We start from the raw sequence: 20881 nt of genomic DNA on the forward strand, positions 1-20881 counted from the left end.
CTTGCTTTTTTTCAATGCTTTGTTTCATTAATGGCCAATAAACCTAACTTAAATAACATTATACCTCATTTTTTGAGTTTAAAAAAGCAGAAATTATGAAATATTTTGACTAACAGTTAAGATAAGAGGATGTTGAGTGGATTACAGACTGGTTTATGTCAAAGTTTAGTCAGGACACTGTTTTAAAACATCCAGGTTATTTTGGGGCAATTTGGTTGAATTATACCCATATTTGTGATATAAAAAAGCTTTTAATACAGGTCAAATTTGACCCAAGGAAAACACAAGGGTTAAAAAATAAACTTTTTTTGACTGATTTGTTTTTACACATAGCGATGTAGTCTTTATACTAGGACAGGTTTTTATACATAGATGATAATATATGAAACTGTAACATCAGTATCATGGCCTATACTGTGGCTATACACAGCCCTAACGCCGTGGTGGTTTAAAATCGGGGACCATATGCCCCTTTTTAACTTTGAGCCCCTTCACAGGTCTCTGCACGGCTCTGTTATTTCTCTAATGCCTGGAACAATCATTCCCATCATATAAGTTGCTTTTTTTTTTGCAATGCAAATGTTGTTCACTGCTCCAGTAAATAGGACGGACCTTAGATACAAACAGGCAATGAGAGACAGAGGGAGTGAACAATGGTCACTTCAGAGGGGAATATCACCTATAATGCTTTGTAGTTATGCCCTTGTGGCTTTTAGCAATGTATGCTGTTACATAATATTAAGGACCGGGGGGAAGATGAATTACTAATGAAACACGGTTAGTTTTGGTGTAATATTTATTGACTCAGTGCAGAGAGGAAATGTTGGCTGTAAAAAACAAAAAGTGATAGAAAATTCTTCTCATTTCTCTGTGACGGAGCAGTTTTAGTGAGGAAAGTTGAAAGGACAGAGACCGACTGACTCTAAACATGAACACTGTAGTTTGTGGTGTTTCAGGAGGAAAAGTTCCTCAGTTATACTCTCATATCAGTTTCACATTTTCTCCGTCAGGAATGTATGAAACCCTGGAATGAAGACAGGAAGAAAATACTTTGTTCATGTTAGTTTATTCATCATGTAAAGCTTCAGTTTGTTCACACATCCCATCAGTATACAGTACACATCTTCCAACGAGCCTCACATGGTGCCCATCCCATGTCTCCCAAAAAAGATATTTCTAAGGCCTCGTACAAATACATTGATACAAATATTCATCAAACATTTAGAGCTCAGAGAAGTTTTCATGTTTCAAAAGGACACAGGAAGGAGCGCCGCCTAAAGAAACTCAACATTTTCACAACAACTAATGATGAGATTGATTGATTGATTGATTGATCAAGATGATAAAACAGTAATCCAAAGGATGACATGCTAAAGTAAAATACTTATTTCCAGCACGGTCCTTGGTGTTACACACAGGTAACAATAGACAAGAAGCAGACAAACTCAGACTAAAAAGACATCACATAAAACAAAATAATGTTGTGTGCATTGGTAAGGAAGAGAGAGAAAGTCAAAGCTTGCTGACACTGCTAAGAAGTGTCTCACTGGGACTGACCTGATGTCATGTTCAGCTTACTGGTTCCAGAGGGAACTACAGCCGGGGAGATGTTTCCAGGAGACATGACTGCTCCACACAAAGAGCTAAGACTGAACTAAATAAGGCCCCAGATTCAGAAATCAAGTCAACACATTCTAATCGGGGGGTCTGGGGGGTCCTATGAGGGTCATATATTTACTGGTAAGAAGTATGGCTGGATCCAAATAGGGATATTCATTTGTTGGGTAGGTATTCAATTTTCAATTTTAGGATTCGCATATACGTTATTTTTTCATTTAATAAGAAGGACACAAACTGTTTTAAAGTTATTTTTACCTCTTTTTGAAGAGTGGGTTGTCTTTCATATATTTTGATGGAGAAAACTTTTTTATTGACAAAACACATAAACCCTAAGAAGGAGCCCACAAACCACATGTTTTGAGGCCCCCTAAAAATGAAAATTGAATATTATATTTTTACCCTCTTTTGTCATTGTTGATGGGTTGAGAAATCATTTCATATATTTTGATGGAGAAATAACTAAAGGCAAACCAAATTTGTTATTTTTTCAAATATTGCAATACCAAAAGCTCTCAGTTTCAAAAATCCTCTATATCTTCCAGTTTCAGGGATTATTCATAGGGTGCTTTTCATTATGAGATGCTTTTAAATAAGAAGTAAAACATCTTACCTCACTAAAATCATACTAACATTACAGGTACAAGGTAACATTGAATCTTGGCAGTGGCACACAGAAACAGAGTTAGAGTGAGTGCAACATAAACATTAATGTAACAGCAGGCCAACGAATGAATCCAGAAATATCATAGTCAACTACTGAAAGGTAACATTTCACTTCATTGTATAGCCTGTAGCCTTTACTTCATCTACTAAGCAGGATCCTATGGCTCTGAAGTGTGCCCTAACTAAGAATACATGTAAACATATACAGGGGCCACAGCAGGTCCTACATTTACTGCCAAATGTCACTACTTTAAAGGAGGCGGGGCTGGCCTGGGATAGGTGTGTGTGCGTCAGTTGGGAGATGGTGTGCGGTTGGGACAGGTGCGACCGGGGCTATATGTGTGTGTGTGTGTGTGTGTGTGTGAGTGTGTGTGTGCGGTCTGCTGCAGGAGTGGAGTGTGTGTGGCACGTCTCGTCAGGCGGAATGCAAAGTCTCTTCAGCTGCAACAGGAAGTCCTGTTCAGGATTTGAGGAACAAACACACACATCCAAAAACACCAACACCAAAATACAACATGGGCTCAGCTACACACATACAATAAAAAATTAATAAGGAAAGAAAACACACAGCAAATTACTCTCTTATGACCTTTCAGAAAATCCCCGTAACATAATGTCAGTGACATTGGGGTCCAAATAATTTAGATAAGGTTCCCAAACTTTATAAAATTGGTTTGATTTGGAATGTATCACACATGTCAGGTATTCAGAGGTACTAAATCAAACACCACTTTATGCCAGCTCTTAACAGTTGGCTGTTTATCACTAATCTACTGCAATAATAGATTCTTCCTAGCTGCATAGGTAAGAATACAGAAGAGTCTCTGGTTTTTAACACTACATATCTAGCAGTGAGACCAAGAATAAGAGACATTGGGTCCATCTGTCATTTTACCCCAAGTAGCTTTTCCATTTCTATCAAGACATGAAATTCTGTGTCTCTGACCAATGTTATGTCTCCGTCTGTCTCTGTGTGTCTCTGTCTCTGCAGGTCAACCCCTCCCAGCACAGCTGTGAACCTGCAGACACACCTGTCCGACTGTATATGGACTTCCCTCTGCAGGCTGATACATGTCGAAGGATCACGTACGTTTACGTCTCGCAGCGTTATGTAACTTTGTTATGTAACTCTGTCCTTCCTTCTGTGCTGGAAAAACAACACTGTGCAAAAGAGAATAATGAGTTATTGATGATTGATGACCGACTCGTGTCACTGAACTGGGAGAATCGAGTGCCATCCGTCAATGAACCGACTCACTCCTGTTTTTTTCTTTTACTTCATTCATGCCAAGGGGAAAGGTTACCTCCCCTTTCTCTGCTGTGCCCACCCAGAGAATGTGGCCCGCCCATGAGAAAGAGAGAGACATCATGGCTTGCAAACAAGCAAAGCATGGCAGTTGCTAAAGGCCACACCCCACCATCCACCTTGCCCCCCCTCTCTCCTCCTCAATAGCATTTAAAGCTACAGACACAGAAATGGCCCATCCTAAGGAAAGCTCATTGTGGGACTGGCTCTAGTGGCAGTAATTCTGCACCAGGGCTGAATTTTTGGAAAGAGACTTCAGATACAGTATTAGGGGACCACTAAGGCCTATATAAAAGAGACTTCAGATACAGTATTAGGGGACCACTAAGGCCTATATAAAAGAGACTTCAGATACAGTATTAGGGGACCACTAAGGTCTATATAAAAGAGACTTCAGATACAGTATTAGGGGACCACTAAGGTCTATATAATAGAGACTTCAGATACAGTATTAGGGGACCACTAAGAGCTATATAAGAGCATCCAAAAAGCAGCATGTCATAGGACCTTTAAACACACATTCAAACGAGGCCCCTTTAGGAGACAGTGTGTTCCGTTTCATTCCACTGGTGCTGCAGGAAATGCGCTCTCTTTAGTATAGAAGATCTTTTGGTAACAATGCTCCGTTTCAGCACAATTGACAGCGCTGCTCTGTTTTTGTAACAACGCTGTTTCAGCACCATGGACAGCCCCCTCTGTTTTAGTAACAACGCTGTTTCAGCACCATGGACAGTCCCCTCGGTTTTAGTAACATGGCTCCGTTTCAGCACCATGGACAGTCAATTCAATTTTATTTATAGTATCAAATCATAACAAGAGTTATCTCGAGACACTTTACAGATAGAGTAGGTCTAGACCACACTCTATAATTTACAAAGCCCCAACAATTCCAACAATTACAGTAATTCCCTCAAGAGCAAGCAGTGAGACAGTGGCGAGGAAAAACTCCCTCTTGGGAAGAAACCTCGGACAGACCCAGGCTCTTGGTAGGCGGTGTCTGACGGGCCGGTTGGGGGTGTGATGAACAGTGGCGATAATAGTCACATTAATAATGGAACAGTGACTGGATGTAGCGGGAAGCTGCAAGGTTCAGCAGGAAGAAGCATGACATTGCAGGGCACCGCTGAGCTCAGCAGGGAGTGCAGCAGGACCACGGCGACAGCTGGAACCAGGATCTTGGTGCCAACGTTCTCCAAGGAAATACGCTGGGGGAAAAACATAAGGACTAGGATTAGTAACAAGCATTTCTGGGACTGGATACACACAAATAGTAATAGTAATAGAAAGGGAGAGGAGAGAGCAGCTCAGTGTGTCAGAGGAAGGAAGTCCCCCGGTAGTCTAGAACTATAACAGCGTAACTAAGAGAGACAGGTCATAAGGAGAGGTAGCTTTTTCGGGCTTAGAACTCTCCCCCTGCCGGATCGGGCTTGGCTGGCCTGTCTCCCTCTACTTTGTTATGTATTATTAATCTAACAATTATGAAGAGAAGCAGGTGGGCCAGTTAGGTGAACACTGCAACTCCTCACTCCCTAACTATAAGCTTTATCAAATAGAAGAGTTTTAAGTTCATTCTTGAAAGCGATTACAGTTTCTGCCCCCCGAACCCAGATCGGGAGCTGGTTCCAAAGGAGAGGAGCCTGATAACTGAAGGCTCTGGCTCCCATTCTACTTTTAGAGACTCTAGGTACCACCACTAACTCTGCTCACTAACTCATTCTGGATCAGCTGGAGAGTCTTAAGGGACTTATTTGAGCAACCTGACAGTAGGGAATTACAATAGTCCAGCCTGGAAGTAACAAATGCATGGACTAGTTTTTCAGCGTCGTTTTGAGACAGGATATTCCTAATTTTGGCAATGTTACGAAGATGAAAAAAGGCTGTTGTTGAGGTTTGTTTTAGATTGGTATTAAAGGATATATCCTGATCAAAAATAACTCCTAAATTTCTGACAGTAGTGCTGGAGGCCAGGGCAATACCATCCAGAGTAGCTATGTCTTTAGATAATGATGTTCTGAGGTGTTTAGGTCCCAGTACAATAACTTCAGTTTTGTTAGGGTTTAACATCAGAAAATTACAGGTCATCCAGGATTTTATATTTTTAATGCACGCTTGAAATTTAGCTAGCTGACTGGTTTCGTCTGGTTTGATTGACAAGTATAAGTCCCCTCTGTTTTAGTAACAAGGCTCTGTTTCAGCACCATGGACCATATCCTGAGGGCTTCCAGGGATTTAAACAATCACTCATTGTCGTTCCAAAGATACCTTTAAGCAGAGCAGAACATTCATTACTTGTATAATACATTACCAATATAAAAGCTGTACATTTTCTTTATAGCGCAGACGTGAGATACAAACACATGTGTCACACCGGTGAGGGTGAGGCAACACAGGCAGCATCCAGATGCAAACAGCTGGGCAGCAGGGTGATTCCAAGTTTTTATTGTAGAAATAGATCAAAAGGCAGCTTCAGTTAGATGGTAGGTACATTCCCAAGTAACGTTCAAATAACAAAAGCACAAAACAAGATCAAAAGTCAATCAAAAGTATGGAAAACAAAGAATTTTATTATCGACAACTTCTCTTTTTCAAACATGATCAAATGAGCCAAATCATCCCCAAATATAGTAATCACAGGCTTTTGTAGATATTATATTATCATTAGTATGTAATAAGCTATCAAAGGATGGTATGAATAGACTTAATGTTATTTTTTAACAAAAGACAACAACTGTGGACATACTGTAACTCTGCTGTGGAGATAACAACAGAGCTCATAAAGCCAGTCAGCCTTGGTGATTTTCCTTTGGAGGGTAATCAAGTCATAATCAGCTTTAAGCCTGAAGGAGAACTTACCAGATAGTTTGGGGTCAGACTGGTTCCTCCTGAAGGCGTTCTCAGAGTGAGACTTCCTGAAGATGTAGAAGCCAACGACACCAAGAGAAAACATCAGCTTCGAAAACTGGGAAATTAAACGTTAACTTTATCTTTTGGGGACTAATCAATTGGTCTCTTTTTATGGAGTAGCTATCAGTGTTGGGGAGTAACGGAATACATGTAACAGCGTTACGTATTCAGAATACAAATTATGAGTAACTATTCCGTTACAGATACAATTTCAATAGTTGGTATTTAGAATACAGTTACATTGTTAAAATCAATGGATTACATGACGATACTTCTGTTTCACTCTGAATAAATTAAGGCAACTTAATGCATTTTCCAGAAGCCCCGATATGAAATAGAAAAAATTGCTATTTGCGTGATCAGTCACAGTGGAGTCGGAACCGGCACGACAGAGCCAGGGCAGCAATAAGTTTCTATCTTGGAAATTCAAACAGCATTTCACATTAAAGAACGAACAGGGAGAATGAAATACAGCTAACTGTGCCGTGCAGCCTCTGCTTGCCAGCAACCAACCTCCTTTCAGCTCCAAATTACTCCACCTCCAACCTGAAGAAGCATCTTAAAGTAAGTTATTTTTTTAATTAGCCAAGGGTAGTCGTCTAATGTAGTTTTACTGGTCACCTTGCTATTTTAACATTGACGTGCGACTTTACATTCTCCTCTGTGCTGATTTACTAGCTCCAGAGCTGTTTAAAGACTATAGCCCCGTTTGACATGCTAGCTAACTTTAGCTAAAATTAGCTTGTTGTGGTAGCTTAGAACGCGGTTAGATTTTTGTAGTAGGCTATGCAGTTCGGGACTACCAATACAATAATCTATCTGCTTGTTCAGGTACACATTCAGCTAGTAGGAATAAAAAGAAGACACCATTATAGGCCTGTTTAGTAAGTTGGATGTGATGGTCGCATTCCTCCACTTATAAAACGCAATTCAATGTGGAAGTAATCCTGAAGTAATCCAAGTATTCAGAATACGTTACTCAGATTGAGTAACGTAACGGAATAAGTTACAAATTACATTTGTGGGCATGTATTCTGTAACGAAATACGTTTTGAAAGTATCTTTCCCAACACTGGTAGCTATACGTGTCCTCAAGATAACGTAACAAAAACGAAAGACAACAACTGCAGTTATTTAATCAAAGCAAGATGCTCAGTGACTTGGTTCCTTATGATTGAGTGTGAGGAGGGCTGCCAGAGCGCTGACCAGGTAATAGGCCTGCAGGGTGTAGCTGAAGGGAACCCACACCAGATCACCAAATGGCAACATGGAGCCAAAGCCATGGAGCGTGAGATTATGGTGGTCAGCGAGAGTCTGACTGGACATTGTTACTGGGAGGTGGAGATTATGATTAGCAGTACAAGTTTATCAGCAGAGCAGGGGGGTTGGATGAATGTAGATTTGGACTAAATGACAAATCTTGGGCGTTAGATTGTATCAACAACAGTTACACATTTTTTTACAACAATGTCCAAACTCCCGTCTCAGGCCCTGAGTCCTCCAGAGTAGGAGTGTACCTGGATCACAGTGCAGGTATTCTGTCTTTCTACAGCGTCTCTGAAACCATGACTCTCCTCCACAGAGTCCAGACCACATTCACTCAGCCCCTCTATGCTGGACTAAGGCTGGACAGTTGATTTATGGAAGCAAAAAGGAGACATACGAATTCAGATAACATTGTTTTCAAAGTTCCAAAGTCAGTTCCCAAGACAAGTTTTTGTTAGTCAGTTAAACGCAAACCCATTTTAATGGCTTAAATTTCTTCTTTTTGGAAGAAAATTTCATCCTTTTTGGCCTAGCAAACTTTGTAGTTTTCCACATGCTGTTGCAACAACTAGTAACGTTAGAAAAACTACAACACCACACCGGATCAAGCTAGATCGGAAACAAAACAGGCGCGCTGCACCCATGCGACGCACACACTTGGTCTTGCGAGCCGGCCAAAGAATAGTAGGCTAACATTCAATTTTTAATGGATGGTGAGCGTGAATCGCCAAAATGGATGCCAATAAGATTCTGAATGGAAAGTTTACTTTTAAAAAGCTGCCAAGTGGTTCCATTGACTTCAGACAGAAGCACATGGATACCACAACTAAGAGCAAACTTACTGCAGCCTTAGCTAAATGGGTGGCTACTGCATGACAATAAAAAAAAAAAAATAAGACAAGTGTGGTACATTTTAGAATTATTACTCAAAAACAGAATTTTTGGTCCCTAACAACTCTAAATTTACACAGAAAGTTCAAGCATTCCTAAAAATACATTTAAAAGAAGAGGTTTTACTCACTGGCAAAACAATGTCTCCCATCACTATTGCATTGTTCGTGAACAACAGCCCTGTCAAAAATGAGAAAAAGAAACTAATATTTCTTTGTTCAACTTTTTTCTTCTCACCTGCAAATTAAATACACACATTGCAATTTCATTTATGGTGTCAAATCATAAATAGGACACTACAGATACCATACTCCGAACCATCTGATGGTGTGGCTGGCTGGGACACAGAGTCGCAGATATTAATAGAAATACTGACCGTTTAAAGTCTCTGGGTTAGACGGATGGAGATCCAGTCATCTGGAGAAGCGGTTAAAACACACACAATTAGACTTTAAAAAAAAAAAGACCTACCTAAATAAATTTAGTGATCGATTGTAATCCAAACTGTACCTTTCTCAGCTTCCTGTAAAGGACTGGAGTTGACTAAAACAAGAGATTGGAGAAATAGCACATTTGTCTTTTCGCTCTTACTGAAAGTTAAATTTAATTCACAGCCCTTTTAAAAAAAAAAAAAAATGTTTTGCACCAAAGTGCTTCACAAAAGATATAAAAATGTAATATATAAAAAAAAAAAAAAAACTCATAAATATAACCTACATAGTTAAAACACACATTTAGATTTTTAAATAAACACATTCATCCCATCAATATTTTAATCAACTTAAATCCAAACCAAACTTTTCTCAGTTTGAGGTAAATAATTGGAGGCAACTGAAACAACACCAAAACAAAACTGCAATGTTTGCTTTTTCCCCAGAAAAAGCAAACATTGCAGTTTTGTTTTAAAGTAAAATCCAACATGTTGATTTCTTACCATTTTTAGAAGACTCAGCAAAACAGAAGAGCAGTGAGGAGCAGATGCAACATGTAGCCAGAGGTCAGGACTCAGACTGACGCCTGCAGCTCATTTGATGACTAACAGGTGGTGAGTCTCATTAAGTCAAATCAGCTGCCAGCTCTGCCTCTTTTATCCCTGTGGATCTGAAAACACAGCTCCTGTCGCTACGTATCCCACCATTTACATTTGTTTCACAGTGTTGTTACTTTGCAGATTAAAATGTATTTTAAAGGTCTGTAAGATATAATGCATATGTAGAAATGGAAACACACCAATAGTGCATCAAATGAAAATGCTGCCGACATGTTTTCAAGTTTAAGAGAAGAGAAGAACTTAACCGTAATCTCCGCTGAAAAAACGGGCAGCTCGCACTGCTCTGTACCCGCTTCACAGTCACCTATTGTCGGGTAATTGAACCACCAACTCCTGCTGACCTGACGGAGCACCGTAGCCGCACGAAGCTCTCCAGCATGGGCTACATGGTTTTATGGTCATTACCGCTTCAGGGAAAGAGTTGTACATTTACAGACTATAGTTAAAGAAAAATATAGACTTTATATCCATGATTTATCAGTATTTATCCTCCACCCTGACGACACCTTTAAGCATGTTTACACTGGACCGCAGCCTGTTTCTAGTTAAACGCCTTCTTTTACTGATAAATTACTGATCCTCTCAATATGTACAGAAGCCTTTGCGTAAACGGCTACACCCCATTCATGCAGTATTTTACATTAACTTGTATTTCGTAATTTATGTTTATTTCTTCATATGTATTGTGCATGTGTGCGCAAAGAACTTTGTAACTGCGTGTTTTTAAAAATGCTCTGTAAATAAAGTGTTACTTTTTACTGCAGCGACTGATGCACATTTCTCTATTGAAATGCTCTCACACACACACACATTACTGACTGGGCATTTTCCCGGTGGGCCGACGCACTTTTGGGCCGAATCGCCGATATAAATAGGCCTTTTTTTGGGGGGGCCGGCCCATAAAGAACTTTGATTAATTTTGATTAATTTTCATTGATTAATTTTCTTTATTGGCACTGGCCTGACCCAATCAAATCCAGGAACCCACTTCCACACTCCGGGCCGCAAATTTACGAATCCCCCCTATGGCCACGCCCCCCGGCCCTGAGACACGAGCTGTAGGGTAATAGTTATGCTGGAAGTTTAGCATCCACGTTAAAATGGACAAACGACCACTAAAGTGCAAGGGAGGTGCAGAGAACTTACAAGAGAAAAAGATTAAGAATCTACAGGCAGATTCCTCAAAATGTGCCAACATTTCTGACATGTTTGGGGCTGTAGTAACTGCTTCAACATCAGCATTACCTGAAGCCGAGGAAGAGAGGTGGCTGGCTATACAGAGAAGCAGAAACAGCATCATGACAGGGAAGAAGCCGAGGAGGAGGAGAGTGACCATGACAGGGCCGGGGGAGCAAGTGAGGAAAAGATGGAAGAGAGAGTAGATGATGACGTGGCAAATTAACAGGGACTCTCAGGGAGGGAGGCTGTGTGTATGTGTGTGTGTGTGGGTTTGTGTCTGTGTGTGTGCGTGCGTGCACGTGCGTTTGTCACGTCATAACAACAAGAAGCACTTTGGCAGTAACATTAAAGTTAGTGGCTGTCAAGTAACCTAACTGTTTAAGCTTACATTGAAAATGCTAACGGTTAGCCTGCTGGGTAGCTGAAAGGTCTGTGATCTATAAAATCAGTGTTCCTTGAATGGCTTAATTAGCTTCTCTTGTATTGGGGCCCTTTTCCAGGGCATATACTGTACTACTCTCAGCTTTATTGTAGATTTTGGGAAGGGTTATGGTTATTGTATTTAGCAGACACTTGTGTCCAAAGCAACTAAATATGAATCTTACAATAGTTAAAATTAACAGTAAACTGTTTTTAAAGTTGATAAGCCAATATTTAGCAAAATAGTAATAATAACAATAATGGCAATACATCAAATATCAATAATAAAAAATAAAGATACCATAAATATACAAATCATGACTCTAAGAATTAATTAATTATTTAAGTGTAAGATCAACAGATAAGTCTTGAGACCACTGAGAGAATACTAGGCAACTCATATCATAGAATGCATGAATATTTTAAGAGGCCTGTCTGCAGGGAATGTGTCTGACCAATCACGGTGAGTGTGGGCCGCCTGGGCCAAAAATGCCAGGGCCGATTTTTTTGTCCCAGTCCAGCCCTGGCTCTCACACACACTACTTAAACGCTCTCGTACTCACTACTGAAATTATTTTAATACACTTCTTAAACACACTAATATACATTATTGAAAAGCTCTAACACACACTACCTAAACACTGTGAACAAGTGATAGAAAACTCTGCTCATTTCTCTGTGACGGAGCAGTTTTAGTGAGGAAAGTTGAAAGGACAGAGACTGACTGACTCTAAACATGAACACTGTACTTTGTGGTGTTTCAGGAGGAAAAGGGCCGCCGTCTTATCTAATTATTTGTGCAGATTCTCCACTTGAAAGGGATTGGATGCATCCACCCCAAAATAAAGAACTGGATTTTACTCAATGACCAAACACTTCTTTTCCTTTTTTTCCTCCTTTTATTATTATTTTGGCATGCTAAAAAAGACCTGTTTTGTTCTAAGTCAAAGATATTTCTAAAGGCCTCGTACAAATACATCGATACAAATATTAATCAAACATTTAGAGCTCAGAGAAGTTTTCATGTTTCAAACAGACACAGGAAGGAGCGCCGCCTAAAGAAACAGACATTTACACAACAACTAATGACAAGATGTCAAAGTACCGCCATGAATGTTTGATTGACAGCTGATCTCGTATTTCCTCGGATCCCCTTTGTATATCAGACCGATATAAAGTTGTCCCGGCTCCAAAACTCGACCAGCGAGGTGATGCTGGCTAGCTAGCTAGAGTGCCTCCTGTAGTGACCTGAGTCACCGTGGAAGGAGCAAATAAGCACAAAAGCCGACAGCTTTTATCCTTCCTCCGCCTCCTGGTGGCGGGGTGGTGCATTCAAAGGCCCTTACGGCCAATGGGAAAACTGCAACTTTGTCACAGGTGTGAAGCAGTTCTTTGTCTCACCACCAGTCTGCCTTGTCCCACACGTGTTGAAGGTAGATTCTCCATTTTGGCGACTCTGCCTGTAGGAGTTTGGTGAAACTGGCTTTGGGATTCACATGTAGGCCCAGATCCTTTGTCTTGCCTTCCCTGTGTCTCTGCCGTCAGCTCAATCTGAGCCAAATCACTGTTCAACCAGCTTCTTGGTCCCCAACATCGTCTTCACTGTCACTTTCCCTGTATCCTTCCACTGTTTGTGGTGGCAGCTGTGTTGTCCCTTGACGTCTGTATTACCTGTCTCTCTCTCTCTCTCTCTCTCTCTCCTTGACTTCTCTCCCTTAATATGATGATGTCCAAACAGAAATTCAAAGTAATGTTATTCATAAATATTAAAAGTTTCAATGTCATTTATTTCGCAAATATAATTAAACAATGTTATTTTTGTTAAAAACAACTGCAACTGCTGAGTTGATTTGCACTGCTACTCAAAAGACAATGCCATACTCCTCTCTCTTTCCATCTGTGTGTATCCATGTCCCAGAAATGCTTGCTACTAACCAGCTCTGGGGAGCGTATTCCCCGGAGTCCTTATGCTTTTTCTCCCTAAAAAGGGAGCTTTTCCTTGCCACTGTCACATTTATGCATGCTCTTGGGAGAATCACTGGAGTTGTTGGGTCTGTGTGGTCTAGACCTACTCTATCTGTAAAGTATCCTGAGATAACTCCTATTATGATTTGATACTATAAATAAAATTGAATTGAATTACTTTAGTCAAGGGGCCAAACACTGACATTGCAACACCTGTGGGTACAAGCTGGTAACCTATCCAGTACTAATGTTTAACCCCTTAACTCTAGCCAGGTTGTCAGCTTGCAAAATACTTAGTAGTTTTCCCCCTAAAAGGTTTCCTTTTTGCCAAATCTGATATTGTACAGTAAGCCAATAAGGGCGGAACATTCGAGGGGTGTCTGGCGGGCCCTCTGTTTCAATGCTGTATTTCCAATATTTGTGCTAGGTCAACTGTAGGCCTATGATGTTCTATGAAGGGGCTGCATTTGAGAAGTTTCTGGCAGGCCCTTTGCAGCGCGTCATTTGTCTGGCATGAGCATTTTGGGGCTCTGTGGGATGTTGGTTTCATGTGGTACCTCCTTTATTTGATCTACGTCACAAGGGTCATACTCAACTCACTTCTTCTGATGTTGTTGTCATTATTTTTGACGATTTGTAACTTTTTCCGACGTTATTGTCACTTTTTCCGACGATTTTGGGTGCTTTTTTTTTTCTATGATTTCTGAAGAACTTTATCCTGACTTCTTTAGGACTTTATCTCGACCAAACTGTAAGTGAGAAGACATTCAATAATACAATCAAAGATATTTGACTTTTTCTATTAAATAAAAGCATATCAATAAACTTAACATTATTAGCCCTTGATGGGATTCTTATTTTCCAGTGTGGCCCTTAGTGAAGTTGTGTTTGACACCACTGGTCTACGTCATTTTTGCATTTAAACCCATTTTGAGGCTCCTAGGGGGCAAACGCAGCAGTGGGGCCCCAGCAGACATCCGTATCTGCATTTGTTTGGTCATCCCCTTAATGACCCTGTGTTCAAAAGTTGGTACTCTTTTCTTTTGATCAAAAGGCCCTGGGAGGGTTAAATGCTCTGGCAGTTTGACAGTGCTACGAGGCATCCCCCACTGATCTAAACAGCTAGCAATAGCCTATACTGAAGCATCACCACCTGCACCTAGCTGTTAGCTACAGTAGCATCGCGATAAGCCTCCCTTAACAGCCTTTCTCGCGGTCTTGGAAAAGTTACAATTGCACCTACAGCATACATTTTATTCGGGAGCCTACCTGTTTGCAACACTTGAGTGCAGACTCCTTGTCTGTCCTGCTGCCAAATCACCCTCAACCACTCCTGGAGATTTTCCTCGTCTTTCTTAAACACAGCAGGTGCCACAGAGGACCACTGTTCTGGAGGGACATTCTCACTAAATCTGTGAGAAATGAAAGATTTGATAATATTATCTCTAGGTCTTTCCTCTTTTTTTTCTTTTGAACCGCCCCATCATCAACTGCCATGTAGTCAATTCAACTCCTCCCCATGTGCTCTAACTTTTTCTTCATGTACATTTGGTCACTGTCATTCGAGCTCATGTTCGCCACCTACTGGTCCTCAGGATTTCAGTCAACCTGCATTGTGGACTATGAACCCAGGAGTTTTTGTTTTACACTGTAGGCCTACTTAGACTTAGGCCTATAGTTCTACTTATAGGCAAGAGTGATGCCTATTACCACCTTAAAAATATATCAAGGGTTAAAGGACTTATGTCTCAGCAGGATTTGGAAAAACTTGTCCATGCTTTTATCTTCAGTAGACTTGACTACTGTAACGGTGTCTTTACAGGTCTCCCTAAAAAATCAATCAGACAGCTGCAGCTGATTCAGAACGCTGCTGCTCGAGTCCTCACTAAAACCAAGAAAGTGGATCATATCACTCCAGTACTGAAGTCTCTACACTGGCTTCCAGTGCCTCAAAGAATTGATTTCAAAATACTTTTACTGGTTTATAAATCACTAAATGGTTTAGGGCCAAAATACATTTCTGATCTGCTACTACACTATGACCCCCCCAGACCTCTCAGGTGGTCTGGGACAGGTCTACTTGTTGTCCCCGGAGTCAGAACTAAACAGGGGGAACAGCGTTCAGTTTTTATGCTCCACATATCTGGAACAAACTCCCAGAAAACTGCAGGTCCGCTTCAACTCTCAGTTCTTTCAAATCTTATTCTTTTTGATGTGGCCTTTCTTTAAATAATTGTTCATTTCTTATACTGCAGTTACATTGTTGAAACTGTCTATACAATCTATATAAGTATATAAAGAGAAATTCCTATTGTATCTGCTTTTATATGTTTAACTGTTTTAACTGCTCTTTAATGTTTAATTTCTTATACTGCACTGTAACTTTTATTCTCGTATTTTGTTTTTAATTTCTTTAAAAAAATGTTTTAAAGCACTTTGAATCGCCCTGTTGCTGAAATGTGTTATAGAAATAAAGCTGCCTTGCCTTGCATTAGCCTGAAATGACAACTGAGCAGCAGAGAAAGACAGGTTTAAAACAGGAATGTCATGCTGTGATTGGCTCGTGAAATTCAAGGCCGCTTCTGATTGGTTAAATAACAGTGAACACCTCTAACAGCTGTTCAGCTTTAAAAGAGAGAGAAATGTGATTAAGTTTAGAAGTCTTCCTGCAAGAATTTACGCTGAGCTCCATATACATATACACACACACACACACACATATCTCACACACATATCAATCAAGAATCGCTCACAGAAAAGTAGGAAGTAAAGAACATGTGAAGTGATTACAGGGGTCTATCAAGGACTGGCCCTTTGATACATTGACCATGATAAGGTGCTATGGTAGATTGTGTGTAGTAGTGATAGTGCAAAAGTACAAAAAGTAAACAGTGTAGGGATAGCTGTCACTGTTAAATAGAATTTATCGAGAAGTATGGACATTGTGTAAACATAGAGAATGGCTTAAGAAGATAATGTAATTTATGAAACTAGAGCAACAGTTAAAATAAAGCAAAATAGGTACAGATTGCAAATGCCAGACTGCGGAGAAGCGTTAATATTAATATAGCCGGTAAAAGCAGTCAGACATATATGGGATATCAGAGAGAAGGCAAAGGGATGTGGTGGTCTGGGCCAGGAATTAGACTCATGCTGAAAAGTCCATTTCTATCCTCCTCTTCTGTGACATGTTGTAAAACTGAATGGCCAAGGAGACAAAGGACATTCTTAGTCTGTCTGATGAACATTACGGTGACAAAAGTCTGCTAATGAAAATGCTCTTCTGCTTGTGGGCGACAGTCATTATCAAAGATTGCCAGCATCATGTTCAGTGTCTTTTTCTCTGCTGTTGATGTGATGAACTCTAGACTCTCCTTACCAGCCTGTCAAGTCGCCCAACATCCCTCTTCTTTATGCTGCCTCCCCCCGGCACAACACAGCATTGGAAAGGACACTGGCAAGGTGGTGTGTCCGATTAGTACCACATGCTGTTCCATAGGAAATGAATGGGATTCTTTTAAAAATTTAAATAAAATAGGGAGGTGCAAAATAGTAATTTATAGTGATGTGTTTCTGATTAGTACCACATAGCAGAACAGTTCTTCATTGGTCTGGGGATTTTGGGTCCCATAACATGGAAGCTATTGAGCAAAAAGCCGCTTTCAATAGGAAATGAATGGGATTCTTTCAAAAATTGAACAAAATTTGTGAAATAGACGTTACATTTAGCATATATTGTCACAGGTAACAAGCTAACCATTGCAGTGTTGTGCTAATGCTGGGAACAGGCACATTGTATCTTTATACAGTAGTTGTATCCATTTGATGTGACAAACTTAGGTTTATATTTCACCAGGGGCTAGAGGGATGTGTTAAGTAGACCCCATAAAGTTCCTACTACTACGGATTGTGATACTGTACTGTATGGATGGTAGCTACAGGACATGCTTTGAATTCATAACATTTATGGAAAGAGCAGATGTCCAGAGACTTGAGACTTGACTTGGACTTCCAAAAAAATGACTAGTGAACATCTCTGCATCAAACATGGATTAATCCACCGCTCCAAACGGCCTCCAAGTCCAGCTGAGATGATGAGACCGTTAAACACTCAACTCATCCTTCTTCACTTTTAATACTTTAACTACATTTTCCTTTACATTATCAATGCGGGACTTTTACTGGTTACAGAGTAAGTTTACAGTGTGGTATTAGTACTTTTACTGCGGTAGAGGATCTGAATACTTCCAAAGTCTGACTCTTTGAAAAAAAAAATCTATATAAAGAGGAAGAATAGAGCGTCGTCAGCGATAGATTCACTGAACCGTGGAACTGAACCACATCTAAATGCTGATAGAAAGAGGAGACAAAAACTTGGAAAAGACATTAGAAAGAAGGAAGGACTAAGTTTACTCAGATTTACTCGCCTAGATAGACAGACAGACTTGGCTATCGATACCGGTGCTAAAGCGATACTTTTAAAACGGTGCCGGTGCCTAAACGTTACCTAAAACAGTAATTTCTAATAAAGTTTAAAACAAATAAGGGTACTATTGTTCAAAATTGAAGATTTAATAATAATGTAATAACTCTTATAACTTATAACAATGACTTATTTCACCAGTAAATTGCTGTTGAACGACAAAAACAACCACCAGATGGGAAAAGGGTATTTTACAATAACTTTGAATGCACCACGAGGCTACCGGTTTCAAGTGAACGCACCATCTGCGTTGTTTAATTCCGACAACGGCAGCTGCTGCGCTGCAGAGCAGACGGTTAGGTTCCCTCTACAGTGAAACACAGTCACACTTTACACTGTCAGCATTTTAACCATCGGGTTTAATCCAGCTGCTAGCTAAAGGTGGGCTCTCGCTACGTTGTGTGGATTCGGTCGAATCTTTTAAAAAAGCAGCTGAAGACTCAGCTGTTCAAGCAGGCTTTTACTTAGTCGAGGGGATTTTATGGTTGTTTTCTATTTGTATTTCACTTTGCTTGTATTGTGACTTCTCGTGTTGTATTGCATTTTATTTTGAAGCACTTTGTGATTTTTATCTGTGAAAGGTGCTATACAAATAAACTCGACTTACTCACTAGGCTAACGTTACCTGCTGTCAGGTGTAGCGTAAAGTCAGGCACCGAAATTTTCGTTCTTATCCGGTCTCGTTACTACCGTTTACGTTGGCACCGCGTTTCGGTACCCAATCATATATCGGATATTTGTTCTTAAACCAAAATCGTAGCGATGCACATGTAGCCTAAAGCTCTCCGGAAGAACTACAACTCCCATCATCACACAGGCAGCATGTCAGAATTCAGTGAAGATTTATTAACACAGAGGAGGAACCAGGAAACAGATTTACACTCAACAACTACCAGGTGGGGGCGAAAAAAATAACACATTTGGAACAAACAAACCCTCGTGCCACACCTCGCTTTCAAATTACAACAAGTTGATCATTCATAGAAAGGAATTAGAAAAAAAGTGACAAAAAAAAAAAATACACATTTCATGAAGTTATAGATGCGGTCAAATATTGACCAATTATTTGTCCTTTTCATACTAATATAAAAATGTGATACATCTAGAATAAAAAAAGTTTTTTTTTTTTTTTTTAAAAAAGAAAGCCTATTTACAGCATTAAAAAAAAAAAGGAGGTACAAATCACATCCAACTGTTTGTGGTGTCATTTTTTTTTTTTTTTTTTTTTTTTTTTTTTAAATTGGATGTGATGATTCAGAGTGGAAAGCAGAATCCTCACAGCTGATTGGTTCTTCTGCGTGCGAACGCCTGCGACTGAGTGAAGGCACCGTGTGAGTGCGAGTGCGAGTGTGCGCTCGCGGCCGACTGGTGAGCGGAGGTAGGAGTGGGGGGGGGCGGGGGTGAACACCGGAGAGGGGGGGTGCCGCAGGACGAGGCAGGCGTGGGGGGTCCGGACGCGGTGGCCGGGCCGCGGCTCAGAACGAGCGGCGTCCGGTGCGGTTTGGTGGTGAGGGACAGCGGCTGCAGCTGCTCGGCGTACGGCGAGGTGTGGCCGCCGTACGCCGCGGCGTGCGCGTGCTGCTCGGTGTGCGTCGGCGCCGGGGCGCCGGGCGAAGCCAGCGCAGTCGTCGGCGTCGCCGGGGAGTCCAGCGAGGAGGCCGGGCTGGCCTGGGACAGGTGGGTGTGCGTCAGGTGGGACACGGGGTGCGGCTGGGACAGGTGCGAGCGGGGCTGTGTGTGCGAGTGTGTGTGCGAGTGTGTGTGTGCGTGTGTGTGTGCGTGCGCGGTCTGCTGCAGGGGCGGCGCGTGTGCGTGAGGCGTCTCGTCGGGCGGGACGCGAGGTCTCTTCAGCTGCAGCGGGAAGTCCTGCTCGGGATCTGGGGAACAGACACACAAACAGGATACGGTCATCAGAAAGGCCATCGCCGCTAGGGCTGTCCTAGACTAAAGAACTCCTTAGTCGACTAACACTTATAGGATTTAATCGACTAATCGATTAGTTGATTTAACTGACAGAGCTGTGCGCTTTGAGAGGTGGTTAAGACTAGAAAAGCACAATATAAATGTAGTTAATTAACCATCTGTAAAACTGAGTTTCTCCACAATTAATCCTGCAAAAGCACCACTTTAAATCTTGTGTTTACCATAAATGTGCTCAGAAGTTTCTTGGAAATAAGTAATTAAGCATGAATAAGCATTAAAAAATGACTAATCGACTAAAGAAATCTTAGTCGACTAAGACCAAAACTACCGATTAGTCGATTAATCGGTGGTTTCTACAGTCTTATTATGAGTTAAACATAGTGCTGTATACTGCTACCTATAGACATGTCTCTACAGTCTTATTAGGAGTTAAACATAGTGCTGTATACTGCTACCTATAGACATGTCTCTACAGTCTTATTAGGAGTTAGTGCTGTAACTACCTAGAGACATGTCTCTACAGTCTTATTAGGAGTTAAACATAGTGCTGTATACTGCTACCTATAGACATGTCTCTACAGTCTTATTAGGAGTTAAATACCTCCTGATTAGTTATTTTGGAGCTTGTGCAGCTGAAATTGGCTAGAGACGCTCGGTTGCTATATGACAACAACAGCTTTAAGCCGAGTCTGGAGCAGAAAGCAGAGCAGTAGCCTACCCGCGATTATTCGTTTTTCGATACGAATGTGACGTCACACTCGAGCTAATAGTCGCGATTACAAGACAAAAAGAACGCACCGTTATTAACACAGAGGAGGAACCAGGAAACAGATTAAAAATAACACATTTGGAACAAACAAACCCTTGTGCCACACCTCGCTTTCAAATTACAACAAGTTGATCATTCATAGAAAGGAATTAGAAAAAAAGTGACAAAAAAAAAAAAAAATACATTTCACAAAGTTATAGATGCGGTCAAATATTGACCAATTATTTGTCCTTTTCATACTAATATAAAGCGTTTACATTCACAAGAAGACACTAGGTTGCATTTTGGCGAGAGTTCCGCTTTAATAAACCAAACTAACTTCTCCGGGACTCCCAGTCTCGGTTTCTGATTTACAGCAGCATCGTCTTACCTTCGAACTGAGTTTCACTCTTCGCCCTCTTCCTCTTCTTCTTCTTACCCTACAAACACACACAGAAAAAA

At 40.8% G+C, this 20881-nt stretch overlaps 1 protein-coding gene and 1 long non-coding RNA gene across 5 annotated transcripts in view; both read right to left on the reverse strand.

Annotated features, from left to right (window-relative positions):
* Positions 1 to 7552: 7552 nt before the first annotated feature.
* LOC114571202 (uncharacterized) lies at positions 7553 to 9696 on the reverse strand. The gene is made up of 5 exons (XR_003694624.1): positions 9585 to 9696; positions 9161 to 9193; positions 9027 to 9067; positions 8781 to 8830; positions 7553 to 8118 (listed from the first exon to the last, which is right to left on the reverse strand). It is a non-coding gene; the product is annotated as an uncharacterized LOC114571202 (long non-coding RNA).
* Positions 9697 to 18573: 8877 nt separating this feature from the next.
* The window catches only part of LOC114571186 (transcription factor 7-like 1-B), a 32065-nt gene continuing 29757 nt past the window's right edge, over positions 18574 to 20881 (reverse strand). For all 4 annotated transcript variants that reach the window (XM_028602036.1, XM_028602034.1, XM_028602037.1 and 1 more), the window contains exons 12-13: positions 20811 to 20859; positions 18574 to 19625 (exon numbers count right to left, since the gene is read on the reverse strand). In XM_028602036.1, coding sequence (XP_028457837.1) covers positions 19024 to 19625; positions 20811 to 20859 — 651 coding nt within the window. In that variant the 3' untranslated portion in view covers positions 18574 to 19023. The remainder of the gene's footprint in view (positions 19626 to 20810; positions 20860 to 20881) is intronic.

The sequence above is a fragment of the Perca flavescens genome, chromosome 16 (assembly GCF_004354835.1).
Source record: "Perca flavescens isolate YP-PL-M2 chromosome 16, PFLA_1.0, whole genome shotgun sequence".
NCBI lineage: Eukaryota > Metazoa > Chordata > Actinopteri > Perciformes > Percidae > Perca > Perca flavescens.